This window comes from Scyliorhinus canicula, chromosome 8, assembly GCF_902713615.1.
Source record: "Scyliorhinus canicula chromosome 8, sScyCan1.1, whole genome shotgun sequence".
In the NCBI taxonomy this organism is placed as follows: Eukaryota; Metazoa; Chordata; class Chondrichthyes; order Carcharhiniformes; family Scyliorhinidae; genus Scyliorhinus; species Scyliorhinus canicula.
In genome coordinates, this window is record NC_052153.1 from 170,843,949 (window position 1) to 170,863,806 (window position 19,858).

Genomic DNA, 19,858 nt, shown 5'->3' on the forward strand with positions numbered 1-19,858 from the left:
ATGCAGCTCATCCAGTTGTTACATATTGATCTGGTGCAATGACAGTACTCAAGGACATGACATCCATGGAAAAAATATGGAAAAAAGGAGACTTGTTCCTGTGAGGGTTGAGAAAGAGAGAGAGCAAAAACTGCTAGCAAGTGTACTTGGAATTTTAAAGAAGCTTCTGAACTCACCGTTCTCACTGTCTGACTTGTTGTTTTCGTGCTCCGTGTCGGTTAGTGTGAGGGCTGAGTTGGAACGGCTGGATAGGCAGGAACTGCGCCCGGATTTGACTCCCCTGCCCCAGAGCCTCATGGCGTGCTCCGGGGACATCACTCCTTCGTTTTCTGTGTCGGCGTCTGATCCTGCGTTCACGGAATATCCTCGGTGGGGGAGCCCCATCTCCGAACAGAACGCCAGCCCACGTCGAGTGGCAGGCTCACAGATTCCCAATTCCCTCAGGGAGAAATTTGCCCCTGTCATGGGAATAATAGTGGAAGTGAGCTTTTTTTCCCCCCGTCTCTCCTCCTGAGGCAAATAAACACACACACTCACACACACACACCGGTTTTGGATTCCGTCAAGCATCACACAGAGGTATCTTGTTAAGCTTATGGTGTGAGGTGATCAAGGTCGTTCTTTTGTCTGCTACATTCCAAGCCATTCACACACACCGTAGCAGCTCAGCCCTGCTATTGTTATCTCAAGCCTCTGTCACTTCTATTCAGGTGTCAAAGAAAAACAAGCTGGCAGGTATAGAAAATGTTGGGGGTTGGGAAAATGCTATACGAAGAGTTTAGGGACAATAAGTGGGGGGGGGAGAGAATTGGGATGGGCACGAAAGGTGTGAAAACTGATAGCCGGCCCTTTGTCTCAACTCCTCGAAACCTACTTAAACAATGCTTCAGGGCTTCAGCCAAACTGCATTAGTGATGACACCTGTTATGAAAGAGCAGGGGAGAGGATAGAATGCTGAGATCCCTATCTGACCATTCAAAAGAATGTTCCCTACTCATAGTGTTCCAGCCCATTAGAATGATGATAGAACAACCACAGACTGCTTGTCAGAAACTCATTTAGTTTTGCTTGTAGCATGCATCTCTTCATTAAAAAAATGTCTTTTTAACCATTCTGGGCCCTTACCTCTCTTTCAGCACATGCAACAGCAGCCTGAATCCAGGCTTTAATAAAATCATTTTGTGTCTAAACATCTTGTGCAGTGGGCCAGATGCTGCGATTGTTCAAGGGGAGGGTCTCAGGCAAGAATCACTTAATCTTACCTGGTAGCATAAAGTCAGTAGTTTAAATTATTTTTCTCACCCCCTCCTGGCTGGTTTCCCATTTTGTCCTCTTCATAGACTAGAGGTCATCCAAAACTCTACCGCTTAAGTCCTAACTTGCACCATGTTTGGTTCACTCATGTCAAAATTTGGTTCCAACTCCATCTACCCGTTTGCTGACGATACTACCATAGAGGGCCGGATCTCGAATAGTGACGACTCAGAATACAGGAGGGAGTTAGAGAACCTGGTGGAGTGGTGTAACGTCAACAATCTCTCCCTCAATGCCAGCAAAACTAAAGAGCTGGTCATTGACTTCAGGAAACAAAGTACTGTACACACCCCTGTCAGCATCAATGGGGCCGAGGTGGAGATGGTTAGTAGCTTCAAATTCCTCGGGGTACACATCTCCAAAAATCTGTCCTGGACCACCCACAATGACGCTAATGCCAAGAAAGCACAACAGCGCCTATATTTCCTCAGAAAACTAAGGAAATTCAGCATGTCCACATTAACTCTGATCCACTTTTACAGATGCACTATAGAAAGCATCCTATCTGGCTGCATCACAGCCTGGTATGGCAACTGCTCGGCCCAACACCGCAAGGAACTTCTGAGAGTCGTGAACACAGCCCAATCCATAACACAAACCTGCCTCCTATCTATTGACTCCATCTACACCTCCCGCTGCTTTGGGAAAGCGGGCAGCATAATCAAGGATCCCTCCCACCCGGCTTACTCACTCTTCCAACTTCTTCCATCAGGCAGGAGATACAAAAGTCTGAGAACACGCACGAACAGTCTCAAAAACAGCTTCTTCCCCGATGTTACCATCGGAGCCAGGCGCCAACAGGTGCGAACATCGCACGAGTCACCCAATTGCCTGGCGAGATCTGGATCATGCCCAGCGATGATATTTAAATGAGGTATTCACCCAGCACCTGGGAGTCAATGGCTGCAAGGCTTCAACCTGGTGCCGTTTATCACTGGTTTTCACACTGGTGGGAAAGGCATGATGGCACCTCAGGGAGGCTCACAGGCCTTTAGAGTCTCCTGGGTGAGTCGGGGACAAGAAGGATAGTACCCTGGTACTCCCCCTGCCACCCGGGAACCATGGCACTGACAACCTGGCACCCTGGTGGGCCAACCTGGCACTGCCAAGGTGGCTGGTTGGAACTACGAGGGTGTCCAGCTAGCAGTTCAAAGGTGCGCATGTTCCAGGTTTGTACGGCCAAGGGTCAGAGTCAAGGCAGCTAGGCCCATGAAAGGGGGATGAGGGGGCTGAAGAAAGTTTGGGAGGGGTGAAGGGGGTGCTCCTGAAAGGGGAGGTGTAGAGATCGGGACAGCCTTTCAAATGGTGTCCAATCTGTGAGAGGCTGATCCTGCTGGCGAGCTCAGCTACCCAGTGCAGGAAAACGTCTAAAGTGTGGTCTCATGGGGAGAAACTCCCCAAGGCCCAGGAAAACAACTTAAGTCCCATTAAATAGCCTATCATTCTCGGCACTATAGCCGCCGAGAGACAACCTCCAAAAGCACCCAAAACCATACTTAGAAATTCTTCCGGTGAATCAAGCCCTGAGTAATAATGTATTGCCAGAGACCCCCAGGTACATGAGATTAGTGACTCAGAAACATGTACTGTCAGAGTGCCCAGCACGTTCTGTCAAAATGAGGAGATGTCAGGGCAGATAACTATAAGCTTGGTTCAAGAAATAGGTTTCAAGAAGTGTCTTAATTAAAGAAAGAAAGGTGGGAACTCTCAAACTTAGAGCCCACACAACTGAAGGCACAGCTGCCAATGGTGAAGCGATTAAAATAAAAGATTTTCAAGAGGCTCAAAAGGGAAGAGTGCTGATATCTGAAGGGAATTCGGAGCAGGAGTAAGTCATTCAGCCCCTTGAGCCAGCTCTGTCATTTGATAATATCTACTCAGCCTTGGATATATTTGATGACTGAGCCTCCACTGCTCTCTGGTGAAGAGGATTTCAATGATCAATGACTCTATTCCTCCTTATCCCAGTCTTAAAATGAAGGCCCCTACTTTTTAAACTGTGTCCATTGCTTCTTGATTTCCCCCACAAAGGGAAACATCCTTAGTGTCCACCATGTCAAGTCCCCTCAGGATCTTAGACGTTTCAATAAGATCGCCTCTCGTTCTCCTAAACTCTAGTGGGTATATACCCAACCTGCTCAACCTTTCCTCATAACCCCTTCATTCCAGGACTAAATCGTCGGTGCAGGCTTGGAGGGCCGAAGGGCCTGTTCCTGTGTTGTATTGTTCTTTGTAAATGAGTGGACAAAACCTTTGCAGGTGAAACGTAATATAAGAAAATGTGAGCATGTCCACTTTGACTGAAAGCATAGAATAGCAGTATATTATTTGAATGGAGAGGGACTGCAGTACTCTACAGTACAGAGGGATCTGGGTATCCTAGTACATTAATACATAGGTGTAGCAAGTGTTCAGGAAGGCAAATTAAATGTTGGTGTTTATTGCAAGCAGAATTGAGTATAAAAGTAGGGAAGTGTTACTGCAGCTGTGCATGACCTGTGTAAGACCACATCTGGAGGACTGTGTACAATTTTGGTCTCCTTACCTATAAAAGGATATAATTGCATCAGGAGCAGTTAAGAGATGGTTCACTTCGGGGTTTTCAGACCTGGGGAGGAGGGCGGACGCCCTTGCCTTTGCCTCCCTGATCGCCCGCCGTAGAATCCTGTTTGGCTGGCGGTCAGCAGCACCACCCAGAGCTGCAGACTGGCTGTCCGACCTCTCGGAATCTCTCCAAATGGAGAAAATCAAATTCGCCATCCGAGGGTCGGACGACGGCTTCCACAGAACGTGGGAGCCATTCATGCAACTGTTCCGGGACCTGTTTGTGGCCAACGAACAAGAGGAAGAATAGTCGGGTGGCCAAGAATCAGGGGAAAATGGACGGGAATCGGGGGAAGCTAGCCGGGGAGGGGGGGTTCGTTATGGGGGTTTGTTCTCATGGTTTTATGCTTCTTTCTTTTTCTTGTTAATTTATTGTTTTTGTATTGGAGGGGAGGGGTTGCTGTTTTTCTCTGTTGTGATCAAATTTGTTGTTGAAAACTTGAATAAAAATTATTCCAAAAAAAAAGGAAGGACAAAACCGCAAGTGACAGTCTGATGGCAAGCCAAGGCCCAAAACCAAATTGTAAATAAATGCCTATATACATGTGCCTCGGCCATGTTGGGGAACGTAAAATGTGTATGCCGGTTAAAGGGGTTGGCCGCAGTTGTTATTATGAAGATGCTTACCTGTAAATATACATGTTGATTTTTGCGTGTTTTTTTTCTAATAATTTGTAATTTGTTGGATATAAAATATGAAAACTCAATAAAAAACATTTCCAAAAAAAAATGATATCTGACCATGTCCCTGGGTATATCAGACATTCTGTCCCTAATTCACCAATGGCAGGTGTCCGAGTCCCTGGGTGCACAGCAAGTCCGGGATCCCTGATCACTAGTGCATGTGCCCCCATAACTCAAATATCGAAATTAAGGGTGAGAGAAAGTTTAAATTATAAACCTCCTGAATTGAAATTTTAATTGAACATTTGTCATTCCTAAAAATAAGGAACGGCTGATTTCAGTGATGCTGTGTGAAAATCAGGAGTATGGGGACTCGGAGGTTAGAGAAGAGAGTGGGTGAGAATGTTGGAAATAGCTGTAATCTAGTTCACCTTCTCATTTGCACACTAAAACAATCCTCAGTAGAGTTTCATTCCAGCAGCAATCTTGGCTGACTTAACGTTAACTCTGACTGTTAATTGGTTCATTGCCCTGGTCATATCACCCTACACCACTCAGCATTATCTAGAGCCTTGAATGCTAAATGGGGTCTGACAGCGAGACTCATAAATTATGAAAATCAACTGCTATAATTAACTGCAAATCAAACATCAGCTGTCACAGATTTGCAATGTAGGAATACCTTAACTGATTGCTTGGGAGACCTAATCAAGTGAAACAAATAGAAAACAGCCAAATATCAGTCTGCGGTGTAACGTCACGCTTTCAAACAGTGACACACTGCACAGCTCAGAGGATACTTTTAGCTTGGATTATATTTTTCCGTTGGATTTGCTGTTGTTCTGCAACAGTTGCTATGGTAAATTGCTGCAGTATTTGATTTATTGAAGAACCCTTTTGAGGACCCCAAAAAAAAATCTATTCAACATAAGAAGCTTTCTCTTTAAATCTCTCGTCTGTCCTCAATTGCAGATCCCTGGTTTGCATTGCTCCGCTATTGACAGCCATGCCTGGGACCCAAAGTGCAGAATTCCGCCCCCCCCTTCTTAAGCCTCTTTTCCTTGTTCCTTACCTTCCTGACTCTAAGATGCTTCCTCATTATTGGTATTTTGCCCAAATGGCTCCTTATCTGACTCGATGTCAAATTTTGCCTGATGATGCTCCTTTCCCTGGGCAGTTTACTATGCTTACAGTGCTATATAAATACAAGTTGTTGTCGCATGCTTTGACTTTCACTGCAGCCCCCCCCCCCCCCCGCGCCCCGCCTTGCTTGGGGTATACTTTTTGTCATCCTGTGATTGCCTGAGTGGCTTGCACACATGTGGTCATCATTCAAATCCGAGCCTCCAACATGAGCAGGCTATTTCACCACACACGTTGTCAAAGCTCAATGTGGATCTGTCACCATTAACCTGGGGCGGCACAGTAGCACAGTGGGTAGCACTGTTGCTTCACAGCTCCAGGGTCCAAGGTTCGATTCCTGGCTTGGGTCACTGTTTGTGCGAAGTCTGCATGTTCTCCACGTGTCTGCGTTGGTTTACTCCGGGTGCTCCGGTTTCCTCCCACAAGTACTGAAAGATGTGTTGTTGTATAATTTGGTCATTCTGAATTCTCCCTCTGTGTACCTGAACAGGCGTCAGAATGTGGCGACTAGGATTTTTCACAGTAACTTCATTGCGGTGTTAATGTAAGCCTACTTAGCATCACTGGCTGAGTTTCCTTCGCCTTCGCTGTTCATGGGAGCTTGCTGTGCACAAATCGTTTGCCATGTTTCTTTCTTTTTTTAAAAATTTATTGTACCCAATTCATTTTTTCCAAATAAGGGGCAATTTAGCGTGGCCAATCCACCTACCCTGCACATCTTTGGGTGTGAAACCCATGCAAACATGGGGAGAATGTGCAAACTCCACACGGACAGTAACCCAGAACCGGGATCAAACCTGGGACCTCGGCGCCGTGAGGCAGCAGGGCTAACACACTGTGCCACTGTGCTGCCCTTTTTGCGTGTTCCTCACATCACCGCAGTGACTACATTTCATTGGCTATGAAACGTTTTAAGGAACATGCAAGCTCTTCCTTTTGTTCCCTATTCTGAGTGCAGCAAAGTTTTTTTTAAATTTTAGAGTACCCAATTAATTTTTTCCAATTAAGGGACAATTTATCGTGACCAATCCACCTACGTTGCATATGTTTGGGTTGTGGGGGCGAAACCCACGCAAACACGGGGAGAATGTGCAAACTCCACACGGACAGTGACTCAGAGCCGGGATCGAACCTGGGGCGTCGGCGCCGTGAGGCAGCACTGCTAACCACTGCCCCACCGTGCTGCCCCCGAATGTAGCTCGGTTACTTGTCTGACTCCCTACCCACCCCACAACTGCAGTTCCACATGAGATTGACTAACTCATCATAGACCGATCACTGGAGCTACGATGAAACATTTTCTAAATTTTTGATCTGGGTACATACACATCAGTAGAAATCAATCGTCTGAAAACTGTTGAAAGAAAGATACTCAACAAGGTGTAGAGATCTACCATGTGGATTTAGTGGTACTTGTGAACACTAAAACTCAGTAGAAATTTGAGTTAACTCTTAGGTGCAAATAAGAATCGTTTCATTTGTCTCTGTTAATTACAATTGAAAATCATTTAAAGTCTTATTCTCTAATAAGTCCAGCTAGCAAAGGACTCAATAGAAGCAATCTTGTAGACAATTTGACTTTCAAATAATACAGAAATGATTTTCCTGCTTACGGCAAACAGCTTGCAATAACTTCAAAAGTCAAAGTCAGAAAGTGAGATATGAAAAACAGAAAGACAGCGGATAGTTAAGTCAAAGTATAGATTGATTCATGAATGGAAAATGGCCATACAATCTATTACGGTTATACTAAATCATATCAGTCTTTCGCCATCTAGCTATACCCCAATGTAATCCTAATTGGTTTGGGTTAACATCAAATCAGTTTGATTCGATGTTTTAGCTGTCTGTCATTTAATATGCAACATTAACTTAAATGTATTTTTGTCTGAGCTATGGAATGTGATTCAGCTTCTTTATAGCATTCAGCTTGAACCAGTTTCTTACTGACCTGCTTGTTAGGACAATGGTCTCTATGCTGTTGCCATGGAGCTTGCCTTGTCCTTGGGTTACTTTATCTTGTTAGCTGCATAGGAATGTCGTTTTTAATCTATAATGCTCTGTTCTGTTGAAGCTATGTTCTGAATTGCTGAATTTGTGTTTTGAAATGACCTGAGGTTATGAGCTTTTAAATGGTATTTAATAGACTAGGGCCTTAATGCTAAATAGCTATCTTTTACTTATCACTTTTATCTATAGAAAATAGCTGGCTTCTACACAAGGTCTCTGGGATGACTCCTGCTCTCTGAATCTGAGAATAGAATCCATAAAATCCCTACAGTGCAGAAGGAGGCCACTCGGTCCATCGAGTTTAGACCATAAGACCATAAGACCATAAGACATAGGAGTGGAAGTAAGGCCATTCGGCCCATCGAGTCCACTCCGCCATTCAATCATGGCTGATGGGCCATTTTGGCCCATTTGGCACCAACCCTCTGAAAGAGCAACCACCATAGGCGCACTCCTCCACCCTATCCTCGTAACCCCACCAAACCTGCACATTGTTTGGACTCTAAGGGGCAATGTAGTGTGGCCAATCCACATAACCTGGGCATCTTTGGATTTTGGAGGTCACCGGAGCACCCGGAGGAAACCCACGCAAACACGGGGATGATGTGCAAACTTCACACAGACCGTAACCCAAGGCCGGAATTGAACCCTGTCCCTAGTGCTGCGCGGCAGCAGAGCTGTGTCTAATCCAGGGGATACAATTAGTCTATGCGCTGCAGAGTGGAAAATCTCTTGATCTCTATTTTGTGATCCCTTTAGGCGAAGTGTGAATAGAAACTGGGGGCTGTTCCTCACTCGCCCCTTCATAGCCAAGTGAAAGTCCCAGACGAGGAAATTGAACATCTCGCTGGCTGCCCATGCAATACTGAGAGAGTGCTGCACAGTCGGAGATGCCATCTTTCGGATGAGACATTAAGTCCAAAGATGAGTCCAAAGATGTGCGGGTTAGGTGGATTGGCCATGCTAAATTGCCCGTAGTGTCCTAATAAAAGTAAGGATAAGGGGGGGGTTGTTGGGTTACGGATATAAGGTGGATTCGTGGGTTTGAGTAGGGTGATCATGGCTCGGCACAACATTGAGGGCCGAAGGGCCTGTTCTGTGCTGTACTGTTCTATGTTCTATTAAGTCTACCCTTTCTGGTGAACGTAAAGCAACTATTTTGAAGAGAAGAGTTCTCTTGGGTAGCCTGGTTGATATTTATCTCTCAACTAACTTCACTTAAATAGATTATCAGGTCATTTACCTCACTGGTGTTTGTGAAATCTTGCTGTGTGCAAATTGGCTGCCAGATTTCCTAGATTGCAAGAATGACAACCCTTTAATTAGGGGTTCATTGACTGTACAGTGTTTAGTGGTGCCCTGAGGTCATGCATGGATCTGTATAAATACAAGTCATGCTCTGTCTTCAATGCCAGGCATCAGATAAGGGACAATGAATCTGATCTGTGACACCCTCCCTGCTGGAATAGTCTATTGACCGTCACACTTTGGACTCACCAATGCTGATATGTTTCTTCAGCAAGAAGCCAAGTTAGATTTCACTCGAGAAGTGGATAAGATGGGGGGGAGAGAACACTGGCCAAAACAATAATGGCAAATAACAATAACATGTTGTATTTGTGTACCTCCTTTAACAATAAAATGTCCCAAGGCTGGAGCACAAGAGAGCAGTGAAGCATAACTTGACACTGACATGGTTATTGGTCAAAGGGGTCAGTTTAAAGGAGCATCTTAAAAAGGAAATCGAGGTTGACAGACGCAGTGGTTTAGGAAGGGAATTCCGGAACTTTGGACCCAGACTGCTAGAGACATGGCTGTCAATCGGGGAGTAATTAAAATTAGGAAGCCCAAAATTAGAGGGGCGCAGATATATAAGAATGTTCTGGGACTGGAGAAGGTTTACAGAGGTAGGGAGGGCCACGGTGAGGGAGAGATATGGAAACAAGGATGAGAATTTTTTGAAATTGTTACTTTATCAGAAACCAATGTGGATCAGAGAGCACAGGGGTAATGGTTGAACAGGACTTGGTGAAAGTAAAGACACGGGCAGCAGAGATTTGGACGACCTGAAATTTACAGAAGGGAGAATGTGGGAGCGCAGGCAGAAGTGTGTTGGAATAGACATGTCTAGAGAGGACAGAACGTTTTACACAGAGGAGTTGGAAAAAAGAGCAGAGTCAGGTGATGTTATAAAGGTGGGGCTATGAGGTCAGAAGCTTATCTTGGCATTAAATATGACACCAGCATTGTGAATGGTCTGCTTTAACCTCACAAATGCACGAGACTTTGATAGATTTTGTTACATAGGACAGCGGTGGTGAATTCCACACCATATAGGATTCCACTTTGTGTCTGAGGCATTATGGCACATTGCAATGTTGCCAAATGCTTGCACTGAACCAAATGAAGGACATGTCTAGGTTGCAAACCTATGCCCAGGGGCAGCACGGTGGCACAGTGGTTGGCATTGCTGCCTACGGCGCTGAGGACCCGGGTTCGAATCCCGGCTCTGGGTCACTGTCCGTGAGGAGTTTGCACATTCTCCCTGTGTCATAGAACATAGAACGATACAGCGCAGTACAGGCCCTTCGGCCCACGATGTTGCACCGACATGGGAAGTCAAAAACTAAAGGCCATCTAACCTACACTATGCCATTATCATCCATATGCTTATCCAATAAACTTTTAAATGCCCTCAATGTTGGCGAGTTCACTACTGTTGCAGGTAGGGCATTCCACGGCCTCACCACTCTTTGTGTAAAAAACCTACCTCTGACCTCTGTCCTATATCTATTACCCCTCAATTTAAAGCTATGTCCCCTCGTGCTAGCCACCTCCATCCGCGGGAGAAGGCTCTCACTGTCCACCCTATCTAACCCTCTGATCATTTTGTATGCCTCTATTAAGTCACCTCTTAACCTTCTTCTCTCTAACGAAAACAACCTCTGCGTGGGTTTCACCCCCACAACCCAAAAGATGTGTAGGATAGGTGGATTGGCCATGCTAAATAAAAAAATAATTGGGTGCTCTAAATTTATTTTAAAAAAGAAAGGTTGCAAACCTATGCCCAAACTGAGGCACTGTTGAGTCAGGTTCGAAGAAGTTGGAAGAGTGGAAAAATCACCAGCAGAGTCTTCACCCGTTTGTTTTTATTTTGATGCAGAAACACTGCTGTGGACCTCAAAGGGTTACAGGTCTAACAGTAATACAAATTGCGTGCTCGGTTACACACTTGTAGCATGGAATTGAAAAATCTTTAAAACCAACAGTCAAATCAATGACAGCATTGAGCATTTATCCTTGTTAGAGCAGCCAGTTTTACCATGTCCTGAAGCTTTGTCAAGTTGGGGAAGGGTGGAGGGCAGCACGGTGGTGCAGTGGTTAGCACTGCAGCCTCACGGCGCCGAGGCCCAGGTTAGATCCTGGCTCTGGGTCACTGTCTGTGTGGAGTTTGCACATTCTCCCCGTGTTTGCATGGGTTTCGCCCCCACAACCCAAAAATGTGCAGGGTAGGTGGATTGGCCACGTTAAATTGACCCTTAATTGGAAAAAACTAATTGGGTACTCTGAATTTTAAAAAAAGTTGGGGAAGGGTGGCCTGTGGGGACATCACAGTTCACAGAAGCTGTCGAGAGGGCAAGCACAATATCTCAAAGAAACACTTCTGAGCCCCTGGCTCCAAGGAAAATCATCTACTTTGGAAGGATTTGTAGACCAGTGTCCCCCCCCCCCCCCCCCCCCCCCCCCCCGCCCCCAATCCCCCTCCCCGACCAAAACCCACCCCCCACGTTCCCTCCTCGCCCAAATCATCCAGTGCAATTGAAGCTGACTCCCACCTTGGGAGCAGCAAGTACCTGTATAGCCATCTGGGATGGCAACTTCCAGAATACAAAATGGATGATCGCAATGACTGTAAGGAAATATGGACAATGTTAAGAAAGCAAGCAGGCACAGAGCCTGTATGCATATTGGAGAAGGCTCCCAGACGAGACTGAAACTGTAGGTCAATTAACATATTGATGGCCCATCTCCGGGAACAAAGGAAAGACACTCAAGCAACCGATCTAGCTCCAGAAATCCTGGCGCCAGTTCCCCAAACTGAAAGCACAAACAAAGCCAGGCAAACGGCCACCTAGGACACACCCAGCCATCAGGGTACCCACCCCTTTATTGGTCAAAATCAATACGAGTGATCAAGATACGGTCCAATTAGTTGGGGCCAAGTTCAAGACCTGTCCAAAAGTGCACGAAGCCCCTTTGGGTATAAGAAGAAGGCCCCGAGAGAAAATCGCACTCTTCGACTCGGCTCTCAAAGCGGAGAGAACCGTCCACCAGCATCACCAGAAGCAAGTAAGTGCAAGGTCAATGCTCGCCAACAGACGGACGACCTTAGCTGTTCTCCTGTATACCTTCGCACCCAACAGCCTCAGATCCGAACAACGGCCATTGTTCCTCTGACTGAGTGGGCACCTGAAGTTAAGTATAGGCGTTAGATGGGCAGAACGGTGGCGCAGTGGGTTAGCCCTGTTGCTTCACAGCACTGAGGTCCCAGGTTCGATCCCGGCTCTGGGTCACTGTCCGTGTGGAGTTTGCACATTCTCCCTGTGTCTGCGTGGGTTTCACCCCCACAACACAAAGATGTGCAGGTTAGGTAGATTGGCAATGATAAATTGCCCCTTAATTGGAAAAAATGAATTGGGTATGCTAAATTTATTTTTAAAAAAGTATAGGCGTTAGCGTTAGAGATAGTTTAATTTGTAGCATTTTGTGCATGAGTAGATATTACTGTGTGTGTAAATAAATAGTATTGACTTTGAACTAACTAACTGGTGTATTGACCCGTTGATCAGTATTTGGGTTTGAACCTTGTGGCGGTATCGAAAGATACCTGGCGACTCCAGAGCAAACATAATTAGGATTAAGGAAGGCGACCATATTGACTGCCATATTTATAACCAGATAAATATAGCAACACAAGGTTCTTTTTACTTTTGTAAATTTAGAATACCCAATTAATGTTTTTTCAATTAAGGGGCAATTTAGCGTGACCAATCATCCTGCACATTTTTGGTTGTGGGGGTGAGACCCATGCAAACACGGGAAGAATGTGCAAACTCCACATGGACAGTGACCTGGGGCTGGGATCGAATCCGGGTTCTTGGTGCCATGAGGCAGCAGTGCTAACCACTGCGCCACCGTGCCGCCCTCGCATGGTATTTAGAAAGACCTGGTACCCCACATAATCAGGGAACAGCATCAGCTTTGCTTTTGAATCGAACAAACTTTGCTGCCCGCTGATTCAGACACTCATCACAAGGAATCACTGGACCTCTCCAGCTTTGACTGATCATCATAGAAACTCCATCCCAACTGCGATGGAACCACTGCTTTCCTGATCTTTAAAATAAAAAAATAAAAATTTTGTGTACCCAATTCATTTTTTCCAATTGAGGGGCAATTTAGCATGGCCAATCCACCTACCCTGCCCATCTTTGGGTTGTGGGGGCGAAACCCACGCAAACACAGAGAAAATGTGCAAACTCCACATGGACAGTGACCCAGAGCCGGGATCGAACCTGGGACCTCAGCGTTGTGAGGCTGCAGGGCTAACCCACTGCGCCACCGTGCTGCCCTGCTTTCCTGATCTTTGAACATGCCTGTGACATCCCAAGATCGTAAGAAATCATGATATCCTGCACAATGCCCTCCCGGCACTAAAAATCAGAGACCGCTCCCTTGCTGCGGCTTCCGACTATCAAATTCCAGTTCCTGCTTCACACTCCCCCGGCCAGTTAGCAGGTCTGGCCAGGCACTGGGGGACCTCCGGAACTCTTATGTTATTAAGGACCAGCTGTTAAGGCCAGGGGGATTGTCACGTCTGCGGAATCTCAAGGTGCTCATTGGGGCATCATTCACCTTTCTCCCAACCCCCCAACTTTTCAAATTGAACCAGCGCCTCGACTACAAGTGGTTCACCACCAACGCGTATGCAGTGCAAAGATACAGGAAAAATTCCCAAGTCGTTTCATAGGGGAGATTAAAATGGGGGAAGCTCAAGAGAGGCAGTGGTGAGGTAGAGCTGGGTGTCACCAGCATACTTGGAGAGCCTGACATTGTGCTTTCCACTGATGTTGCCAAAGGGTAACGTGCAGATAAGAAATAGGAGACCGGGGGGGGGGGGGGATTGGCACACACACACACACCCGCAAAGATCGACCTCTGGGAGATACCATAGGTAACTGTGAAGGCGTAGGAAGAGACATCACACAGGTGATGAGGTAAAAAAGAGTGGAACCAGACGTGTGCAGTCTGCCCGGATGGATGACAATGGAGATGCTTAAGAGGCGGATTGTGTGGTTAGCCATCTCAAAGGATGCAGGGCCGGTCAAGAAGGAGTAGGAGGGCTAGTTCATCTTTGCTACAGCCATATAGCTTTGTGGCTTTGATGAGAACTGCTTCCATATTGTGGCAGGGCGGAAATCTGATTGGAGGGATGCAAGAGTGATCAGAGACCACTGCCGCTTGAATGCAAGGTTCCCATCCTGTCCTAGCCCTTCAATTACCATTTTTTGCATCCGTGTGTCAAAGGGTGTTTTGCATAGAAATGTATTTAAAAGCTTTTTTTTTAAAGAACAATCACTGTACACATTCCTGAGGGTCTGTACACATGCTACAAATTTGCCTAAAGTTTTTATCCTGTGTTGATTTGAAGGATTTATAAATATAACTTGGGAAACAGAACTTAATGATTGTTTTATTTTCTGACTGGGACTGGAAACAGTCTTGTTGCCCTCTACCTTGATTCACAGATAATTCATCCACAGGATGTGAGCGTTGCTCTGACAAGGTCGCATTTAAAGGCCATTTTCTTCATAAATTTCTTCATAAATTATTCTTTATAGCGATTTGACACAAGTATGTGCTAGGCTACCTGGTTCACTCATGTACTTTAGGAAGGAAATTTGCCATCTTGCCTGGTCTGGCCTACTTATGACTCCAGACCTGCAGCAATATGGCTGACCTTAAATGCCCGCTGAAATGGCCAAGCGAGGGATGGGCAACAGATTTTGGGCCAGCCAGGTGGAATGACCATGTTAAATTGTCCATTAGTGTCTGAAGATATGCAGGTTAGCTGGGGTTACAGGGAAAGAGCAGGGGAGTGGGTCTAGGTTGGGTGCTCTTTCAGAGTGTTGGTGCAGACTTGATGGGCTGAATGGCCTCCTTCTGCACAGTAGGGATTCTATGGATTCTAACCGTGCAAGGCAGCTACGCCCAGACTGCACTTTTCAACAGAGTCTACTGATAGCAATAAAGAACAGAAACATATAAACAACTAACCTTTCCCTCAGTCCAAGACACCGGACTTTGGTGTCCGAGTGTATGGGAGTTTATGGGAAACAACCATTAGATTCAGATTCAGATTCAGCAATAGCGCTGTCACTGTCAGCCATGGTTCAATGATGACTCTGTTGCCTGAGTGGGAAGGTGATGATTTCAAGAGATCAGATCCAGAGATTTGAACATAATCCAGGTTCTGATTACATGAGGGTCACTGACACTTCAGTGCAGTACTGAGGGAGCGCTGCACCATAAGAGGTGTCATCTTTCAGAGGAGACTTTAAGCCTAAACCCCACTTGTTCTGTAAAGTGGATGTGAAAGGTCTTATGGCAACATTTCGAAGAGGACCACAGGTGTTCTCCCCAGCCCCGTGACCAATACTTATTTTGTCAGCAACATCAATAAATTATCCGGCCTTTGTGGCATTGCTATTTATGGGAGCTTGCTGTGCACAATTCAGCTGCAGTGACTAACTTGAAGAAGCATTTTATTTATTAATTGTAAAGCCTTTTGGCATGTCCTGTCGTTGTCAAAGACATTTTTATTAAATGCAACATTTTTCCTGCTCGTTGTAAATAACAAATATCACTTCCCTGTCCCCCGAAGTTGCTTCTGCAACCAATGCAATAGGCATCGCTTGGCAGATGTTAGCTGTGAGTGGGAGGGCAGCATTAAGCTAATCTTTTTTCTGGTCTTTTTACTGATTTAATAAAAATCAGACTTGATTGAATCCATAATGTGTTTTTGACTTGTTTTATATGGTTTTAAGTCTTTAAAGCCTTCGGAGACTAGAATTAGTAAACCGTCAGTTAATATTAGTGTGAAACCCTTTAGTTTCAAGGGATTTAATTTTTATGGCTTTAGGAACACTGACACGCTAATTGCATTTTAATTCTCTTGTCTACAAGCTGAAAGGTGCATTATTAATGGCTGACATTTAATTTCACTAGAATTTCATCTTACTGTGTTTTCTTGCACACTCCGAGTCCACCACTGCCGTTATAACTCCTCCTTTCACAAAGCAGGAAGGCAAACGGTACATTGGCCTTTATTGTAAGAGGATTTGAGTTTGGTGAGACCACACCTGGAGTATTGTGCACAGTTCTGGTCTCCTTACCCAAGGAAGAATTTATATGCAATAGGGGGAGTGCAACGAAGGTTCATCAGACTAATCCTGGGATGGCGGGAATAATAATAATCTTAATAATAATCTTTATTTTCACAAGTAGGCTTACATTAACACTGCAATGAAGTTACTGAGAAATGCCTCTATCTAGTCACCACATTTCGGTGCCTGTTCGGGTACACAGAGGGAGAATTCAGAATGTCAAAATTACCTAACAGCACGTCTTTCAGGACTTGTGGGAGGAAACCGGAGCACACACGGGGAGAACGTGCAGACTCTGCACAGACAGTGACCCAAGCCGAAATCATACCTGGGACCCTGGCGCTGTGAAGCAACAGTGCTAATCACTGTGCTACCGTGCTATCCTACAGGGAGCGATTGAGGAGACTGGGCCTGTATTTTCGAGAGTTTAACATAATATGAGGTGATCACATGAAAGCATACAGAATTCTTACAGTGCTCCACAGAAGAATGTTTGCCAGGCTGGGGCTCTGGAATCAGGTGATACTGTCTCAGAATAGACTGTCGGTCATTTCGAGCTGAGATGAGGGAGGAATTTCTGAATTGGGAGTGTGGTGAATCTTCAGAATCCTCTATCCCAGTGGGCTGGGGAGACTCAGTCATTGAGTATATTCATAATAGAGATCAATGAATTTCTAAATAGTAAAAATATTCAGGGACCTGGAAATTGTGCCGGAAAATGGCATTGAGAGGCAGTGGCGTAGTGGTATTTTCGCTGGTCTAGTCATCCAGAGATCCAGAATCGTTCTCTGGAGACCTGGTCTCGAATGTTGCCATGGCAGCTGGTGAAATTTGAAAAAGAAATCGGGAATTAAAAGTCTAATAATGACCACAAAACCATTGTCGATTGTCGTAAAAACCCATCTGGTTCACTAATGTACTTTCCGGATGGAAATCTGTCATCCTTACCTGATCTGGCCTACATGTGACTCTAGATCCACAGCGATGACAATAAATGAGATGCACAATAAATGCTGGCCCAGCTAGCAATGCCCACATGCCATGAACAAATAAAAAAACTCGAAGATCAACCATGATTTAGTTGAATGGCGGAAGAAAGCTCGTGGGGCCCAATGGCTTACTCCTGTTTCAATGTTCTTATGAAATCTCTCCTCTTTCATATTTCATCGCAAGACCTAGAATTTGGGCGAGAAAGTAGCTGAAGGGTAGGAAGTATCAGACCTTGTTATTCTGCTTGCGCCCAACGTCATTGATGTGGGCCCCAAAAGTCCTATTGGGACTTGCAAAACCTCTCTGGGATGAAGGGCTATTCTTAAACCTCAGACATTGCTTGTTTTTGAATTGGCTTCCAGAAGGCACAGGAGAGCAGTGTGTCCTTTGATATTTCCTCCATCTCTCCCTATAAGAGGGAGGAGTACAATGTTCAATCCGCTAACTACATGGCCAAGAAAGATTTTTTTTTCATTTTAACAATGAAGGGGCAATTTAGTGTGGCCAGTTCATCTACCCTGCACATCTTTGGGTTGTGGGGGTGAGACCCCCGCAGACATGGGGGGAATATTCAAACTCCACATGGACAGTGACCCAGAGCTGGAATTGAACCCGGGGCCTCAGCACCGGTATCGAGCCCGGGTCCTTGACGCCGTGAGGCACAGTGCTAACCACTGTGCCACAGTACTGCGCTTTCTGGCTGAGAAAGTATTTTTTTATAAATATTTTATTGAGGTAGTTATGGTTTTACAACAATAAGAAAATAAACAATGTACATGAAATAATAAACATAGTGCAAAAGCCGTCTTACAGGTCCCACCTTTACTGACCCCCTACTCTAAACTAAGCTAACCCCAGCCGTCCCCCCCCTCCCGCTTCTGTTGACGATTAGTTTTCTGCAAAGAAGTCGATGAACGGCTGCCACCTCCGGCGAACCCTACAGTGATTGAACCCTGCTGTTCTCCTGGCCACCTCTGCATTCAGGTCCTGATAGATCCACAGTTCTTCCATTTACAACTCCATGTCTGCCTGGCCCACTGTAAAATACGCTCCTTGTCCAAGTACCTGTGGAATCACACCACCATTGCCTTCGGGGGGGGGGCACTTGCGGCTTCCTCACGAGCACTCTGTGATCCCTGACCACCTCCAAGGGTCGGGGGAATATCCCATCCCCTAGCAACTTCTCGAACATGCCCGCTATGTATGCCCCAGCGTCCACTCCTTCGGACCCTTCCGGGAGCCCAACGATTCTCAGGTTCTGCCGGCGGGATCTATTCTCTAGGTCCTCCACGTTCTCCAGGAGCTTCTTCTGCTAGTCTCTCAGCATCCCCACCTCCAACTCCACCGCAGTTTGATGTTCCTACTGCTCAGCCAGCGACTTCTCTACTTTCTGGATCACCCGATCTTGGGCATCCAATCTGAGCTCCAGCCGCGCAATTGATTCTTTAATCGGGTCCAAGCATTCCTGCTTCTGTTTGGTGAAGCCCTCCTGGATAAATTGCATCAGCTCCGTTGACCGCTGGATCGACAAGCCAGGACTCCGGTCATCCGCCATGCTTTCTCCCACTGCAGCTTCAGCCCAAGCCTTCTCTGTTCGTTGTTTCTTCCTTTGCGAGCACATCTAGTCCGCTTCTCCATGCTGGGATGTGAGAATCCAATCAACAGTTGCCTCTACCATCAATTTTCCAAGTCAGGTCCGGTAAAAAATCTGGGGAAAAGGTCCAAAGGTCCGACCCAGCGGGAGCACCAAATGTGCGACTTACTCCTTCATAGCCGTTACCGGAAGTCTCATGGCTGAGAAAGTTAAGAATATAAACAGATAGGAGTTTGACAACAATGAGTGACACCAATTAAAGGAGCTGACACTGGCACAACAGCAATGGGATGAATGACTTCCTTCAACAGTCCCAGCAGCTCGGAAAGTTGTGAACGTGTAGGTGCAGAGCATCAGTGCAGCGCATCCCTGTCCAACTTGTGTAACAGGTAGTTTGCACAGTACTTCTATCAGAGAGAAATCACAATCCCGCTGACTTTCTACTTGATCTATGTTTCAATGTGAGCTTTCAGTTTCTACAGAGCGCCCCTGAGTGTGCAGCTGGTAAGAGCAGCCTTTCATGTGGATCCCTACAGGCAATTGAGACGCTACGTTATGCTATGTCGGACACCTTTTAGTTACTGAAAAAAACCAACCACGGTCTTGATTTTGAACCATTTCTCAGAATCAGAATTGGATCACTTCATGGCATCTTTAAAGGAGCTGCTTTAACATGGTTTGAAGTCGCAGTGAGGGCATCATGGTGGCACAGTGGTTAGCATTGCTGCCTCACGCCACCGAGGTCGCAGGTTCGATCCCGGCTCTGGGTCACCTTCCGTGTGGAGTTTGCACATTCCTCCCCACGTGTTTGCTTGAGTTTCGTCCCCACAACCCAAAAGATGTGCAGGGTAGGTAGACTGACCACGGTAAATTGCCCCTTAATTGGAAAAATGTATTGGGTACTCTAAATTTATAACAAAAAAAAGTTATTGTTTTTTCTTTTCATATCTCCTACTGTTCTCAGGGTGGCACGGCAGCACAGTGGTTAGCACTGTTGCTTCACAGCACCAGGGTTCCAGGTCACTGTCCCTGCGGAGTCTGCATGTTCTCCCCGTGTCTGCGTGGATTTCTTCCGGGTGCCCCGGTTTCCTCCTACCAATCTCGAAAGACGTGCTGTTAGGTGAATTGGACA

At 46.0% G+C, this 19,858-nt stretch overlaps 1 protein-coding gene across 20 annotated transcripts in view; it reads right to left on the bottom strand.

The window, feature by feature from the left end:
• The window catches only part of tenm3 (teneurin transmembrane protein 3), a 4,148,867-nt gene that overhangs the window by 592,042 nt on the left and 3,536,967 nt on the right, over nucleotides 1-19,858 (bottom strand). For 18 of the 20 annotated variants that reach the window (XM_038805737.1, XM_038805738.1, XM_038805732.1 and 15 more), the window contains one exon: nucleotides 177-458. The exons of the other annotated variants lie outside the window; for them this stretch is intronic. In XM_038805737.1, coding sequence (XP_038661665.1) covers nucleotides 177-458 — 282 coding nt within the window. The remainder of the gene's footprint in view (nucleotides 1-176; nucleotides 459-19,858) is intronic. 20 annotated transcript variants of the gene reach the window in all.